The sequence below is a fragment of the Scyliorhinus canicula genome, chromosome 6 (genome assembly GCF_902713615.1).
Source record: "Scyliorhinus canicula chromosome 6, sScyCan1.1, whole genome shotgun sequence".
NCBI lineage: Eukaryota > Metazoa > Chordata > Chondrichthyes > Carcharhiniformes > Scyliorhinidae > Scyliorhinus > Scyliorhinus canicula.
Window position 1 is genome coordinate 206918994 of NC_052151.1, and position 14829 is coordinate 206933822.

The following is a 14829-nucleotide window of genomic DNA, read 5'->3' on the forward strand; positions in this document are numbered from 1 at the left end:
CTAGGTTTTAAAGTTCAGCATTCCATTAGAGCTTTTAATTCTTCTCTGTCCATGGCATTTCAATGATTTATGTAACTGAATCTGAAAATGTCTTCGACTTACACTGTTTGCAACTTTTCACCATTTCGATAGTATCCTATTTTACCCTTTTGAAAAAAGCCCTGTCAGATCAGCGATACTCATGAGTATAGAAACTCTAGTCCACCTCATTACATCCTGTTCAGATGTAAAACATTTATAGTGCATTCCAACTGATCCACCAATAAATATGTTGCCTGGTTTCATTTTGGTCATTTAGGAAACATCATAGATGGTATGAATCGCAACTTTATGCAGAAGGTTTTGAGAATTAATGACAAATTAAAAGTACATTCTGCCCTGTTGTTCCAACCTTTTTAGTTGTGATTTTCAGGTTCTGAAATACTCAAAATGAGTGATTCTCACAAATAGAACAAAGAGCTCAAAATCACCATGTCATTGTTTTACCTTTCGGGTGATTTGGTATTTCCGATACATCTCGCTTCATGTTCATGCCTGAATCAGAACCTGTTTAAATAAATTCATATTTCATGAAATCACATCAGTGTATTACTATAGTGATATATAGAGTTTCAATCTAAAATTTTGTTCGTTGTGTGATTTTACCGTACCAGATTCCCTTATTTCTTTAAGTAGTTTCTCCAGCTTTGGTACAGAATGGCGCATCTTCACAAAGGATTCCCACATTACCCTCCGGGCCTGAGAGCCTTTCTCCGTCACCAGATTTAAGAGAAGTTTGGAACTGTCCATCCGGTTTCCCTTCTCTGCGAGTTCAGTGATTTTCTGTAAAGAATTATAATGAATAATATTGAGGATCAGAGTGAAAGATAAACACTGAGAATGGGATGGGAGTTCCTCGTGGTTTTGAGCACAGAAAACAGTCACTGCGCTGGGTTCTGACCCATGGTGAACATGGGTGAATGCATGATTCAGGCGATAACAGGAAACAAACTGGATGAAACTAAAACAGAAATAGGAAAAATATTTCAAGGAGAATGAGGATTTAGAATCCACAATAATTTTAATGTGATTAGTTTTCTCTGTCGTGAAGTTTCCACTGCTATTTTATTTCTGAGTAAATCAAATTGTGACAGCAGGAAATGAGTGTGAGATACAACTGGATCATATTGGATTACTGATTTCCAATATGATCCACGTATCTCACATTCATTTCCATCAATGAACCTTGTGTAGTCAGGACTTTCATCGCCAGGTTAGAATTATATAGAGCATTTGCTATCGACAAATGTGCCACAGCTTTTCACAGAGGTGGAATCAATTGATGAACCCAATACAAAGCATGATACAGTATGAGTGACCAAAACAAAAATGGTTATGTTTTAACCAGCAGAAGGAGGTAGATAGGTGGAACATTAAAGAGTGGGGTACAAGAAAGCTGAAATCTGGCCACAAGCGATGGTGTGAAGGAGTCAGTGCACAACAGATCAGCATCACAGAAACAGAGAATTTCAGTGACACAGGATGGCTTTGGAGCTGGATGAGGTTAAACTGGACAATTTAAAGACCAGTGGCGGTATTCTCCACTACCCGGCGGGGCGGAAGGTTCTGGCGGTAGGAAGTGGCGTGAACCACTCCGGCGTCGAGCCGCCCAAAAGGTACGGAATCCTCCGCACCTTTCGGGGCTAGGCCCGCACCTTTAAGGGCTAGGCCCGCCCCAGAGTGGCTGGCCCCCTGCCGGCTGGCGTGGAAGGCATTTAGTGCCACGCCAGCCGGGGCCGAAGGTACTCCGCTGGCCGGTGGGAGTCCGCGCATGCGCGGGAGAGTCAGCGGCTGCTGACGTCATCCCCGCACATGCACGGGTCACCTACGCGTCGGCCATCGCAGAGGCTGATGGCCGCGCGTAGGAAAAGAGTGCCTCCACGGCACAGGCCCGCCCGCGGATCGGTGGGCCCCGATCGCAGGCCAGGCCAGATCGCCTCGCACCACCCCCCCCCCCCCCCCCGCCCCCTCCCAGGACCCCGGAGCCTGCCCCTCTATCAGGTCCCGTCAGTAAGGGACCTGGTTCAATTCACACCGGCGGGACCGGCATTGAAGCAGCGGGACTTCGGCCCATCGTGGGCCGGAGAATCGCCGGGGGCAGGGGGGTCCACCGACCGGCGAGACGCGATTCCCGCCACCGCCAAATCTCCGGTGTCGGAGAATTCGGTGGCCGGCATGGGGGGGGATTCATGCCACCCCCCCGGCGATTCTCCGACCCGCCGGGGGGGTCAGAGAATCCCGCCCCAGGAGCCATTATAGATGAGCAAGCATAAACGCATCATATGAACTGGACTTGGGGAAGGTCAGGAGACAAGCAGCAGAATTTTTGAGTTCCTCAAGATTAGAGATAATGGAGGGCCTGCCAGGATCAAGCAAAGGTATATATGAAGATTCAGCAGATGAGCTGATTCAGGACTTGAGACAGGCAATGTTACGAAGATAGAAGCAGGTGATCTTTATGATGAGCTTGGAAGTTCAACTCGGTTTGATTGTGAGATGATTCAATATCAGACAGTGGATAGAAAGGGCATGACAAGATAGAGTCTGCACTGAGTATAGTAGACAATGGCTTTTGTCGTGTTCTCTGTTTCTGCTGCACTTGGGGCGAGGGGGATGAAAGGATATGGGGGAGAAGGCGGCATTAGGCTATTGAGTTGGATGATCAGCCATGATCATAATGAATGGTGGAGCAGGATCAAAGGGCCGAATGGCCTCCTGCTCGCCTATTTTGTATGTTACTAATGTTTAACTGGATGCAAATGCAAACCAAAAAACAGCAAAATCATACAAAATGAAGACTTGCCCCAATAATCCGAAGCTGTCCCTCCTGCATAATACCTCAAGCCGTGAACCGAACCTCCTTAACTTCCTGTTTCAACTTTTGCCGGCAAAAATTACCACCTTCAAGGTTTCTCTTTTTCAACTTTCTCCCTCACTCTTGAAAATCTGACCAGAGGACGTCAATACCTTCCCCCTATTTGCCGTTGCTACTAATGTGCACCACAATTTCCAGCTCAACCCCGCCCCCGGTAAAATATTCTGCACCCTCGCTATGGTGTCATAGACATAGACATAGAACAGTACAGCACAGAACAGGCCCTTCGGCCCTCAATGTTGTGCCGAGCCATGATCACCCTACTCAAACCCACGTATCCACCCTATACCCGTAACCCAACAACTCGGGCCCACCCGTAACCTTAACCTTACTTTTATTAGGACACTACGGGCAATTTAGCATGGCCAATCCACCTAACCCGCACATCTTTGGACTTGTCGTTAATCCTGGCACATGGAGGCAACACATCATGCATAAAGACCCAGCTCACAGAAATGTTTGTCTGGCCATTAACTAGTGAATCTCCTTTAATGACTGCATTTCTATTTTTCAGTGTTCCCCCTGTGCAGTCCCTTGCTGATGGGTGCCCTGGTCTGTACTCCTCAAACATATTGTCCCTCCCAACAGTCTCCAATGCTGAGTATTAATTTGAGAATGGCAGACACCCCGAAGGTTCCTGTACTAACTACTCTTCCAAAGAGCTATCCATCTGCTTATGCTGAATCGTTACTGTCTCTGGGGTGACCATCCCTAGAACACATGACTCAAGAAATTCTCTTCTCAGAGGTTCTGCAGTGTCTCTCGTGGCTGCCCCTCAAGCTTAAAATGCTGAGGGCGATCATAGGACTGGAAACACTTCCGAAACACCTGCCCCCCAAAAACACAGGATTAGTTTAGCTAGTTACTACACTATTGATTTGTTTTCGATTAGTAACTAAAACCACTATCCCAGGTTAGGGAAAAAACAATACTCAACAAACAGACACCCAGCTGCTGACCTATGAATCACTGCTTACATTTTTTGGAAATATACCAATCAGGTCCACACTGCTTTTCCTCTCGCCAGAACAGAGACATAGAAAGAGACAACTTGCCTGAACTTGAAAGGTGGAAAGGTTTGGAGGCGGCACTGGTAAATTAGAAACGAGTAAGATTAGGGCCAATCAAGGATAGTAGTGGAAAGTTGTGTGTGGAATCAGAGGAGATAGGGGAAGCATTAAATGGATATTTTTCGTCAGTGTTTACACTGGAGAAAGACAATGTTGTCGAGGAGAACACTCAGGTTCAGTTGACCAGGCTAGATGGAATTGAGGTTCAAAAGGAGGAGGTGTTAGCAATTTTAGAAAATGTCAAAATAGATAAGTCCCCTGGGCCAGATGGGATTTATCCTAGGATTCTCTGGGAAGCCAGGGAGGAGATTGCAGAGCCTTTGTCCTTGATATTTATGTCGTCTTTGTCGACAGGAATAGTGCCGGAAGACTGGAGGATCGCAAATGTTGTCCCCTTGTTCAAGAAGGGGAGTAGAGACAACCCTGGTAATTATAGACCTGTGAGCCTTACTTCGGTTGTGGGTAAAATGTTGGAAAAGGTTATAAGAGATAGGGTTTATAATCATCTTGAAAAGAACAAGTTGATTAGCGATACTCAACACGGTTTTGTGAAGGGTAGGTCATGTCTCACAAACCTTATTGAGTTTTTTGAGAAGGTGACCAAACAGGTGGATCAGGGTAAAGCTGTTGATGTGGTGTATATGGATTTCAGTAAGGCGTTTGATAAGGTTCCCCACGGTAGGCTATTGCAGAAAATAAGGAAGTATGGAATTGAAGGTGATTTAGCGGTTTGGATCAGTAATTGGCTAGCTGAAAGAAGACAGAGGGTGGTGGTTGATGGCAAATGTTCATCCTGGAGTTCAGTTACTAGTGGTGTACCGCAAGGATCTGTTTTGGGGCCACTGCTGTTTGTCATTTTTATAAATGACCTGGAAGAGGGTGTAGAAGGATGGGTTAGTAAATTTGCAGATGACACGAAGGTCGGTGGAGTTGTGGATAGTGCTGAAGGATGTTATAGGATACAGAGGGACATAGATAAGCTGCAGAGCTGGGCTGAGAGGTGGCAGATGGAGTTTAATGCGGAAAAGTGTGAGGTGGTTCACTTTGGAAGGAGTAACAGGAATGCAGAGTACTGGGCTAATGGCAAGATTCTTGGTAGTGTAGATGAACAGAGAGATCTCGGCATCCAGGTACATAAATCCTTGAAAGTTGCCACCCAGGTTAATAGGGCTGTTAAGAAGGCATATGGTGTGCTAGCCTTTATAAGCAGGGGGATTGAGTTTCGGAACCACAGGGTCATGCTGCAGCTGTACATAACTCTGGTGCGGCCACACCTGGAGTACTGCGTGCAGTTCTGGTCACCACATTATAGGAAGGATGTGGAAGCTTTGGAAAGGGTTCAGAGGAGATTTACTAGGATGTTGCCTGGTATGGAGGGAAGGTCTTACGAGGAAAGGCTCAGGGAATTGAGGTTGTTTTCGTTAGAGAGGAGAAGGCTGAGAGGTGACTTAATAGAGACATATAAGATAGTCAGAGGGTTAGATAGGGTGGACAGTGAGAGTCTTTTTCCTCGGATGGTGATGACCAACACGAGGGGACATAGCTTTAAATTGAGGGGTGAGAGATATAGGACTGATGTCAGAGGCAGTTTCTTTACTCAGAGAGTAGTAGGGGTGTGGAACGCCCTGCCTGCAACAGTAGTAGACTCGCCAACTTTAAGGGCATTTAAGTGGTCACTGGATAGACATATGGATGAAAATGGAATAGTGTAGGTCAGATAGGCTTCAGATGGTTTCACAGGTCGGCGCAACATCGAGGGCCGAAGGGCCCGTACTGCGCTGTAGTGTTCTATGTTCTATGTTCTTAATCCTAGCAAACAATAGATTAGGGGTGCAATTCTCTGGAAAAAATTCTCAGTGCGGTAGCGAGCGGCAATTGCCGCGAGTTTCACCATTAATTGGTCCACTAAACGAGGCCTCATGGGCTTCTCGCTGCAAATAAAGGCTCGCCAGCTGGTTCACCGGGACCGTGATCTCCAGACCCCCACTACACAGTTGAGCAGCACTTACGCTGCACTTGCTCAGCTAACCCCAGCCAGCTCACAACAAGTACGCCGAGGAGACAAGCCCCGAGATTCAGGGATGCTGGCTGGAGAGGCTGTTAGACACGGTGGAGACCAGGAGGGATTTCTTGTTCCCCCGAGGGTTCCGGAGGGTGAGCCACAAGGCAACCAGTGCTGCCTGGGATGAGGTGGCGGCGACTGTCAGCTCGAATAGTATGACCAAAAGGACTGGTCAGCAGTGCAGGAAGGTCAACAACATACATAGGGCAGCACCAGTGAGAAGACACCAAAGCCCCCCCGCCCCACACCCGAGACCCTTCCACCCCCACGGGAGCATGCACCCCCCCCCACCAACTCCATGCGACCCCCAATCCTGCACACGTCCTCTCCCACCACTACGAACCAAACGTATTGCTAACAATGCCCCCTCTGTGTCTCCTCAGGAAAAGCTCACCCACAATCAGCGGGAGAGGACCCAAACTGGCGGTGGGGTGCCGGACATAAGAATCCTTACCTCCTCAGAGGTGACATGGGTGGCTGAGGACAGATCGGTCAGCCACAAGGAGGCTGCTGGATGACGCAGAGGTGAGGAACCACCGGGCTCCACCTGGGGGACCTGTCAAACGTGAGTTGTTATTGCCTTACTGACTGACCAATCCCTCCCACTCACCACATGTTCATTCTTCTTCAGGTCGTCCAGCCGACGGCACTGGCCTATCCTGGGCGGCCCCTTCTCCTGACTCCGAGAAGAACACCTCGGAGGAGAGCTTCAAGGATGCCACCATGGTTATGGCACAGCTGTCATCCCCAACCCCCACCAGCACAGATAAACACACCTCAGTGGGACATGTTAGTGGACAGGCTATTGGGGCACAATCTGGTGAGCATCACACTGCTGATGATGCACATCATGTGGAGGCAGGAACCCCAGGCAAGATAGCAGTCAGACGGCAGCTGGATCCCAGGACTCAGCTGGTTCCCAGCCTGATGCTGACCTTGTGGAAGTGGGTTACCGGAGCTGATGGAGATGATAGGGAGCGGCTAAATGACGGGAGGCCGTTGGATATGGGTTCGCTATCATTGATTGTATGAAAATGGGGCTTAAGTGGTGATAATTAGTTTCTCGCCATGCTACGGCGAGATCCCAATTTCGCCTATGGGAGCGGTCCGGTTGCATCACAAACTGTTTAGCGCCGGTGCGGATCTCATCTTTGGCCTCTCCCGCTATTCACCGGCCTTGTTACACTTGAGAGAGAGCACAACGACGCCGGAGAATCGCGCCTGAGATTTTATCTGATTTAAAACTCCTTCACTTACATAGAGTTAAAATTGTGACCTTGGGTGCAATTCAACCAAAACAATTATATGTCCGGTTTTGTGCGCGTTTAGTGGGATGATCCTGCTATTCAACGGCACTTTGCCGTTTTTTTTGACTCGGCGAGTAACTCCCCACCAAGGCTGCACTTTCGCCATTTCCTGCTCTGGCGAGCTAGACTATTCGCGGATCAGGACGCCATTTTTAAAGGCAGCCTGATCTTTCAATCACCCTCAGAGATCTCACTGTGGCCTCCAGACTCCCCCCTACTTCACCCAACTTACCTCTTCTAAGGTTCTCGAACCCCTCACCCCAACTGTTATGGGCAAGGCCACCTCCCCCCACCATTCGGGCCCAGCCACCTGGGGGTCTCCAATGCCTAGGGAGACCCACCCAGGTGCCATTATGACTGATCCACGTTCGCGTGGACCAGTACAAAGTGGCAGCCTGGCAAGATCGCCCAGGCACAGTCACTGAATCCCGGGCACCAGCAGAATCCAGCGAATGCATATTTAAATCAGGCATTGGGTTCATTTAAATATGCATATCTGGATCTCGCCCAGCGAAATCGTAATCCAGATTGCAATGCCTCGGGAGGAGACGTTTTGAGCGTCATGAATCTCGAGGCCTCTCGCAAGATTCAACGGCTACGAGGCCACTGAATCGCGTCCTATATCTCAAAGAGGAAATTGTCAATCTGTGAAATAGGGGCCGGGATTCTCGGACCTCGCTCGTGCCTGGGATTCTCCAGTCCTGCTGAAAGTGAAAGCAGCCAGAATGCTAAATTCTCCATTATCCCTTGTGGTGGGGCGGCAACAGACAAGGTTGGAGAATCCCGGCAAGGCTTCCTAGGGTTGTCACTGGGTCACTGTCAGGACTGATGCAAAATTAGATAGATTTGTTTTAGAATGCCATATTTTTGAATGTAGCATATGATTAATTGGGAATATGACATCTGTAACTTCCTTGGGAGAAACAGATGACTGTGGTTCTAAATATTCTGCTGTGGTTTTCCTCACTTCATGTCTGGGTCTGTAATGGATGAACTGTGATTGATCAATAACTTCAATATCATTGCAGCAGGTGACTGCCATGATGTTAGACAGTGATTCAGACAGACTTTTTTCACCGTATCCAACAGTTCATTTGTGATTACTCAGTCTGTTCTGCGATAAGAAAATAATCCAAACACATTTTGTGTCCTTCCACTTACCCCATGTTCTTTTCCACTGAAATGTCTCCCGTATGTTAACAATAAACTGACTCCATCCACCACCTCTTCAATAGCCTGTTCTAATCTGTCCCGGTAGAATTTTGTCAACTGGAACAGTTGGTAATCATCGTACTTTGTCAAGAACTCAGTGTTTGTAGAGTTTGGATCTGTGAACACAAACAAAGATGAAACATATTATCGACTCTGCTCAGTCCACTTTAATATATTTTCTATTGAACAAGCAATTTCCCATTTGAATCACGGTCTCAAGCATCAATTTAAAATCTGTATAAACCGCATATTCTACATTTCATTGATCTGTATCGTCAGTTCTTAATATAATTATCAGGTCAAGCACAACTTACCTTTAGCTTATCAATTCCAGTCTCCTGGATTATCCTCTGTAAATCCAAATGTTCACTAATTTGACCTCAAAATACAAATGCCTGAGTTTTTTTCTCAAGATTGGTCTCGCAAAGCCTCCATCTAAAATGTCTGCTTGAGCTTCCGATTTTCAGTTTGGAGAATAGGACTTGATGCAGGCGACCCAGGAACAAGTGAGGATCCTGTCAGCTGTGTTGGCGTGCTCGGAAGAAGGTCTACCTCGGGACTCCGGCCCTTAACCCTCAACCCCTTCACCCTCAACCACGTCCCATCTCACAGACCCTACGGCCTCATGCCAAGCTATGCTCCTGAAAAAAAAATCCCTATGGACCCTCATGCCTCCCCTCTATATATTGAAAAACAAAACTCTCATTCATAAAAACCCATTAACTACATTTACATTAATTACTTCAATTAAACAAAGTCTTATAACAAACATTTCATTGCAAACATATGAACATGCATATTAGGGGCAGGTATAAGGCGCTCTGCCATTCAATAATCTCATATTGCGTCTTGTACAATAAAGAAGTCCAAAATTATCATCAAAATAACATAATGCTCTTTATCTTGATACCCAATTTCTTGCAAAAAGAGTGTCTCATAAATATTTTCATATTTTCTACCTAATTGTTGATTGGAGAAACACTTCCGGTTTTGTCGCTGTCATGATATGCAGACATGCACATAATGATACAGACAGGCAGCTAATGAACACAGAGAACAGGACATAACCAAACAGCAGGCAGAACACTTGGGGGTGGTTTCCCATTATAAAAGGCACGAGGCACACACTCCGCCTCTTTCCACTGGGGACATCTACAGAGTGAGTCAGGGTGTATATATCACATAACACCTCCAGCATGTGGTTCAGTCAGACAGAGTAACCACACGTAGGTTAGCAGAGAGTCGAACTCGCAGAGAATTGTGCTAACTGTGTAACAGGTTCAATAAATCAGATTGAACTAACTTCAAGGTCTGGAGTATCTTTCAGCTAAGGCTGCATCCAGTTGCAGCCCGTGTTATCTCAGTGTGCTCAACACGACAGTCGCACTGGAAGCATTCTGCATCCCTTTGTGTGCAGTCCTGGTGCATATTCATAAAACGAATGTTGGTCTTTGTGCCACAACACAAGCTTCTGAAATTGGCAGCTGGTATGGAGTTTTGTGGGCTTTCTTAAGGATGGGGCTACTACCTGTGTGCCTGCTCAGTCAACAGAGTCACATGAAGCACTGGAGCAGTGCCGAATGATAGTCCAGCTAAATTTGCTAAGCTCAGCCTGGCTCCTTATACCACTTTGTCTAACGTAAGGTCATGTTTGGTCTGCAGGCAGCATGGTGGCACAGTGGTTACCACTGCTGCCTCATGGCGCCGAGATCCCAGGTTCGATCCCAGCTCCGGGTCACTGCCTGTGTGGAGTTTGTACATTCTCCCCGTGTTTGGGTGGGATTCTCCCCCACAACCCAAAGATGTGCAGGCTAGGTGGATTGGCTCCGCTAAATTGCCCCTCAATTGGAAAAAATGAATTTGGTACTCTAAATTTAAAAAAAATCTTTCTTCTGCAGATGTTTGGAGATTTTTTCATCTCAGATCCCACAACAATGCCATCATGGATTAAGTAAGAAGTCTTACAACACCAGGTTAAAGTCCAACAGGTTTGTTTCAAACACGAGCTTTCGGAGCACGGCTCCTTCTTCAGGTGAATGGAAAGGCTTGTTCCAGAAATGTTTATATAGACACAGTCAGAGATGCCCGGAATGCGAGCACCTGCAGGCAATCAAATCATCAAAGATGCAGAGAGAGAGGTAACTCCAGGTTAAAGAGGTGTGAATTGTCCCAAGCCAGTTCAGTCGGTAGGCCTCTGCAAGTCCAGGCTTGTTGGTGGGGGCCGAATGTAATGCGACATGAATCCCAGATCCCGGTTGAGTCCGCATTCATGCGTGCGGAACTTAGCTCCGAAAGCTCGTGTTTCGGAGCCGTGCTCCGAAAGCTCGTGTTTGAAACAAACCTGTTGGACTTTAACCCGGTGTTGTAAGACTTCTTACTGTGCTCACCCCAGTCCAACGCCGGCATCTCCACATCATGGCTACCATTGACACCGCAAACTGCCGGCTCAAAGTGGAGAGGATCTCCAGGAAGATCGCGCATATAGACACTGACATTCAGTTTCTACAAAGATGCAAAAAAGCAGACAAGCTAAGTTCCGCACGCATGAATGCGGACTCAACCGGGATCTGGGATTCATGTCGCATTACATTCGGCCCCCACCAACAAGCCTGGACTTGCAGAGGCCTACCGACTGAACTGGCTTGGGACAATTCACACCTCTTTAACCTGGAGTTACCTCTCTCTCTGCATCTTTGATGATTTGATTGCCTGCAGGTGCTCGCATTCCGGGCATCTCTGACTGTGTCTATATAAACATTTCTGGAACAAGCCTTTCCATTCACCTGAAGAAGGAGCCGTGCTCCGAAAGCTCGTGTTTGAAACAAACCTGTTGGACTTTAACCTGGTGTTGTAAGACTTCTTACTGTGCTCACCCCAGTCCAACGCCGGCATCTCCACATCATGGATTAATGATGTGGAGATGCCAGTGTTGGACTGGGGTGAGCACAGTAAAAAGTCTTACAACATCAGGTTAAAGTTCACCTGAGGAAGGAGCTGTGCTCCGAAAGCTAGTGATTCTAAACAAACCTGTTGGACTTTAACCTGGTGTTGTAAGACTTCTTATCATGGATTAACTCATCCTTCAGTGCCTCGTATCTGCAAGAACTAAATAAGCAATATAGGTTCATTAGAAATAATTCAGTCCATTCCCACGTTATTGTGACCTCTGGTTAAAACTTATTCTATTACCAAGTTTAGCTTTGTAGCCACCTAAAATGGACGCTGAGCTACAAAATAAGCCAAGCGCTAAGGCTGCTGGGAAACAGACAGTTTAGCCAGAACAGCAGTCTGCAAAGAGAGCATTTTGCATTCTGCAGCAGCAGAAACCAGTTTGGGCTCAGGTGAGAAGACCTTAGCTAGGTGCAAATGGCAAAACGCTTTGCATGCTAATGAGGCAATCAGACCTGAACACCCACACAATAGATACATTTGATTCTGAATGGACACATTTTAATCAAGGCCCAGACATCGAGGCACCAGAAACCTCCAAACAAAAGGGCATAAGAAACGCCCCCCCCATCACGGAGACCCCCTCGCATTGGGGAATCAAAACAGTATCGATGAGGAATTGACCCAATAGGTAAAGCCCGCCCAAGAAGAGGGAAGGACAATGGAATCCCTATAAAAGACAGGGACCTCGTGTTGTCCGGTCTGTTTTTCCGTGCTCCGGCTCTGACCAAGACCTTGAAGATCCTATCTGACTCCAGCCGTCGAGCACCAGCCGCCGAACCGTAAGTGCCAGTACGACGCTCGCTACACGAACTAAGCCCGCTAGAACCCCCAGTGACCAGAACGCTTGCTGAAGGTTGCAGCCCAAGACCAGGACGAAGGCCTCGCTCCCTGACCTTGCCTGTTCCTGTTAGATAAGTATTCTGATTACTTTAGTTTAGTCATAGCTTAGTCTCTTAGTGTGTGCATGAATATTTATTATTACTGTATAATAAATATTATCGTTTGGACCTTACTAATCGGTGTATCGTCTTTATTACTTTGAACTTGACCTTGGAATACTAGTGACGTTGTCTATACGGCAACTGGCGACTCCTAAAGCTGAATAAATACATAAGACAGAGCCTAGTGGTGTTAAGCACTTGGAAGTTAATACACCCCAATAAACGCGTTTTGCGCCCATAGTAAAACGTGCAACATTTAGTGGCGACTTCCTGGCGGGACACGGTTGTAAGTGGAAACCCCACACCGTCCAGGACCCTGAAATTTGAATTGGAACTCCAAATTACAGAGAAAGTAATAAAGTAAAGAAAATCACGAGTATTCAAGGTGTTCAAACTAATAAGCGTAATTCGGAAGTGTGTTTAGTGCATGCGTACTAACAGGGCTGTAAGGTAAAACTGAAAGCATTTTGTTGCGACAAACTTTCGGCAGTTTTTGAACGGAACATAGCGTAAGCCGTACCCGTTTCTTGAAACACAACCCCAGCAACCCCCTGTTCCAAATTAACTAAAAGAGAGTCAGAGAAAATGGCCATGCAGGCAATGGAACGTCTGATGGATCCAGAAAGGTTTGTGGTCGCAGCGACCAGCAACAGTAGCAGGGTAGGCCAGTGTCCCACGTGGGAGCTGGAACTCCGCAAATATTTACAAGGAAAGGGATGGCCCCTTTGGAAAGAGTTTTGTTTGAATGAGGAGACAGGTCCCGGAAGTATAGGACATACTTGGTGGGAGAACCTCTCTCAAATTCACAAAAAGAACCTTAGTAAAGCACGCAAGCCGATGGCGATTGTGTCCTGTTTGGCACAGTTGCGAGGCACAGAGGAGGTCGTCAGGACGCTCCGGGCAGAATTAGAAGAAAGGAACCGAATGAGTAAGGTCGATGTCAGGGACATTGAGAAAGAGAATCTGGATCTAAGAGGGAAGTTGGTAGAGAAAGGTAGAGAGGTGGATGATGCCAAGAGGGCACATCAGTCTTGTCTACCCCATCTCAGCAGTTCCCAGACCCAGTACGAAAAGGCTTATCAGGACGTGCAACGTGCCGTTCTGATAAGAGAGGAATCAGAGAAGCAGGTGGAGGCATTGCAGAGGCAATGCTCTGATCTCAAAGCAGCTTTGAGAGCACTCCATGCTGCAACCACAGAGCAAAGGCAAAGTACTGTGGATCACGCGAAATGCAGGAAACAGATTGCAGAGCTGCAATCGCTGCTTTCGGTGCAAAATGGGTTCCAAAGCTCCTTTGGAACCCAGTTAGATGGAGAAAATGCCCCAGATTGGCAAGAATTAAGTGAAACAGCACAGCGATATGTTCAGGGAACATGTGCGCCAGCAGCGCAACAGAAAAGGCAGGCACCCCCACCCCCCACAGATCAGATCATAACCGCACCCATGAATCCCGTAACCACGCAGAGAAAAGCCATAGCAGAAGGCGCACCCGATATAACCTACACCACCCCCTTAACTGTAATCCAGCTCAGGGACGCATGTGAGAAGATCACTCCATTCCTCCCCACCGCAGACCCCCACCAGTTCTTTGCTAAAGTAAAACAGCAGGCTACCATGTACGGCCTGGATGAGAGAGCAGGTTAAGCTCACCGTGCTGAGCTTAGACCAGTCAGTAGTAGCAGCCCTCCCCGACCCACAGAACGTTGCACCCTAGAAGAGATGCACACCTCCATTTTAGATGCCATCGGGTATAATCGAGGTGACCCCGTGGAAGGTCTTAATAAGTGCCGGCAGAAAAGATCCGAAAACCCCACAGCATTCGCAGGAAGGCTGTGGATTCATTTCAACGCAGTTTTCGGCGAGTTAAACAGAGCGCATTTGAACCGGGAAAATATGGTCAAATGGACGCGAACCATAATCTCACACGCAACAGAGGCAGGACAGAGCGCTTGCAATAGTTATGACCCCTCAGAAGAGGCCCATAATGAGAAATGGGTCCTGAAAAGGTTGTCCCGCGCATGGGAGCAATCAATTCAGGCAAAGAGTAAGGTTCAATCCCCAGAAGAGGCTCAGGCTGCCGCAGATATTCAGGCAGTGAGAGAGCATCAGAAACCCGCATGGGTAAATGAAGGGAAGAGCAGCCCACAGCAGAAAGGCCAGGAATGCTATAACTGTGGACAGTTAGGGCATTGGGCAAAAGAATGCAATGCACCCCAGCGATCTCAGAGAGGCCAGCAGACAGGCACTCTGAACCGCAGTAAGGCAAAACCCATCCACAATGTAGCAGTACAGTCAGGACCCACCAATGTGGACGAGACGAACTGACGGTGTTCGGGCTCCCCCACTTGGGTCTGTGACACACTATGGGACT

The 14829-nt window shown here is 47.4% G+C and overlaps 1 protein-coding gene across 4 annotated transcripts in view; it reads right to left on the minus strand.

The window, feature by feature from the left end:
* The window catches only part of LOC119967830 (NACHT, LRR and PYD domains-containing protein 3-like), a 78573-nt gene that overhangs the window by 40886 nt on the left and 22858 nt on the right, over window positions 1-14829 (minus strand). For all 4 annotated transcript variants that reach the window (XM_038800859.1, XM_038800861.1, XM_038800860.1 and 1 more), the window contains 3 exons: window positions 8515-8681; window positions 651-822; window positions 487-546 (listed from right to left, as the gene is read on the minus strand). In XM_038800859.1, the coding sequence (XP_038656787.1) occupies window positions 487-546; window positions 651-822; window positions 8515-8681 (399 nt within the window). The remainder of the gene's footprint in view (window positions 1-486; window positions 547-650; window positions 823-8514; window positions 8682-14829) is intronic.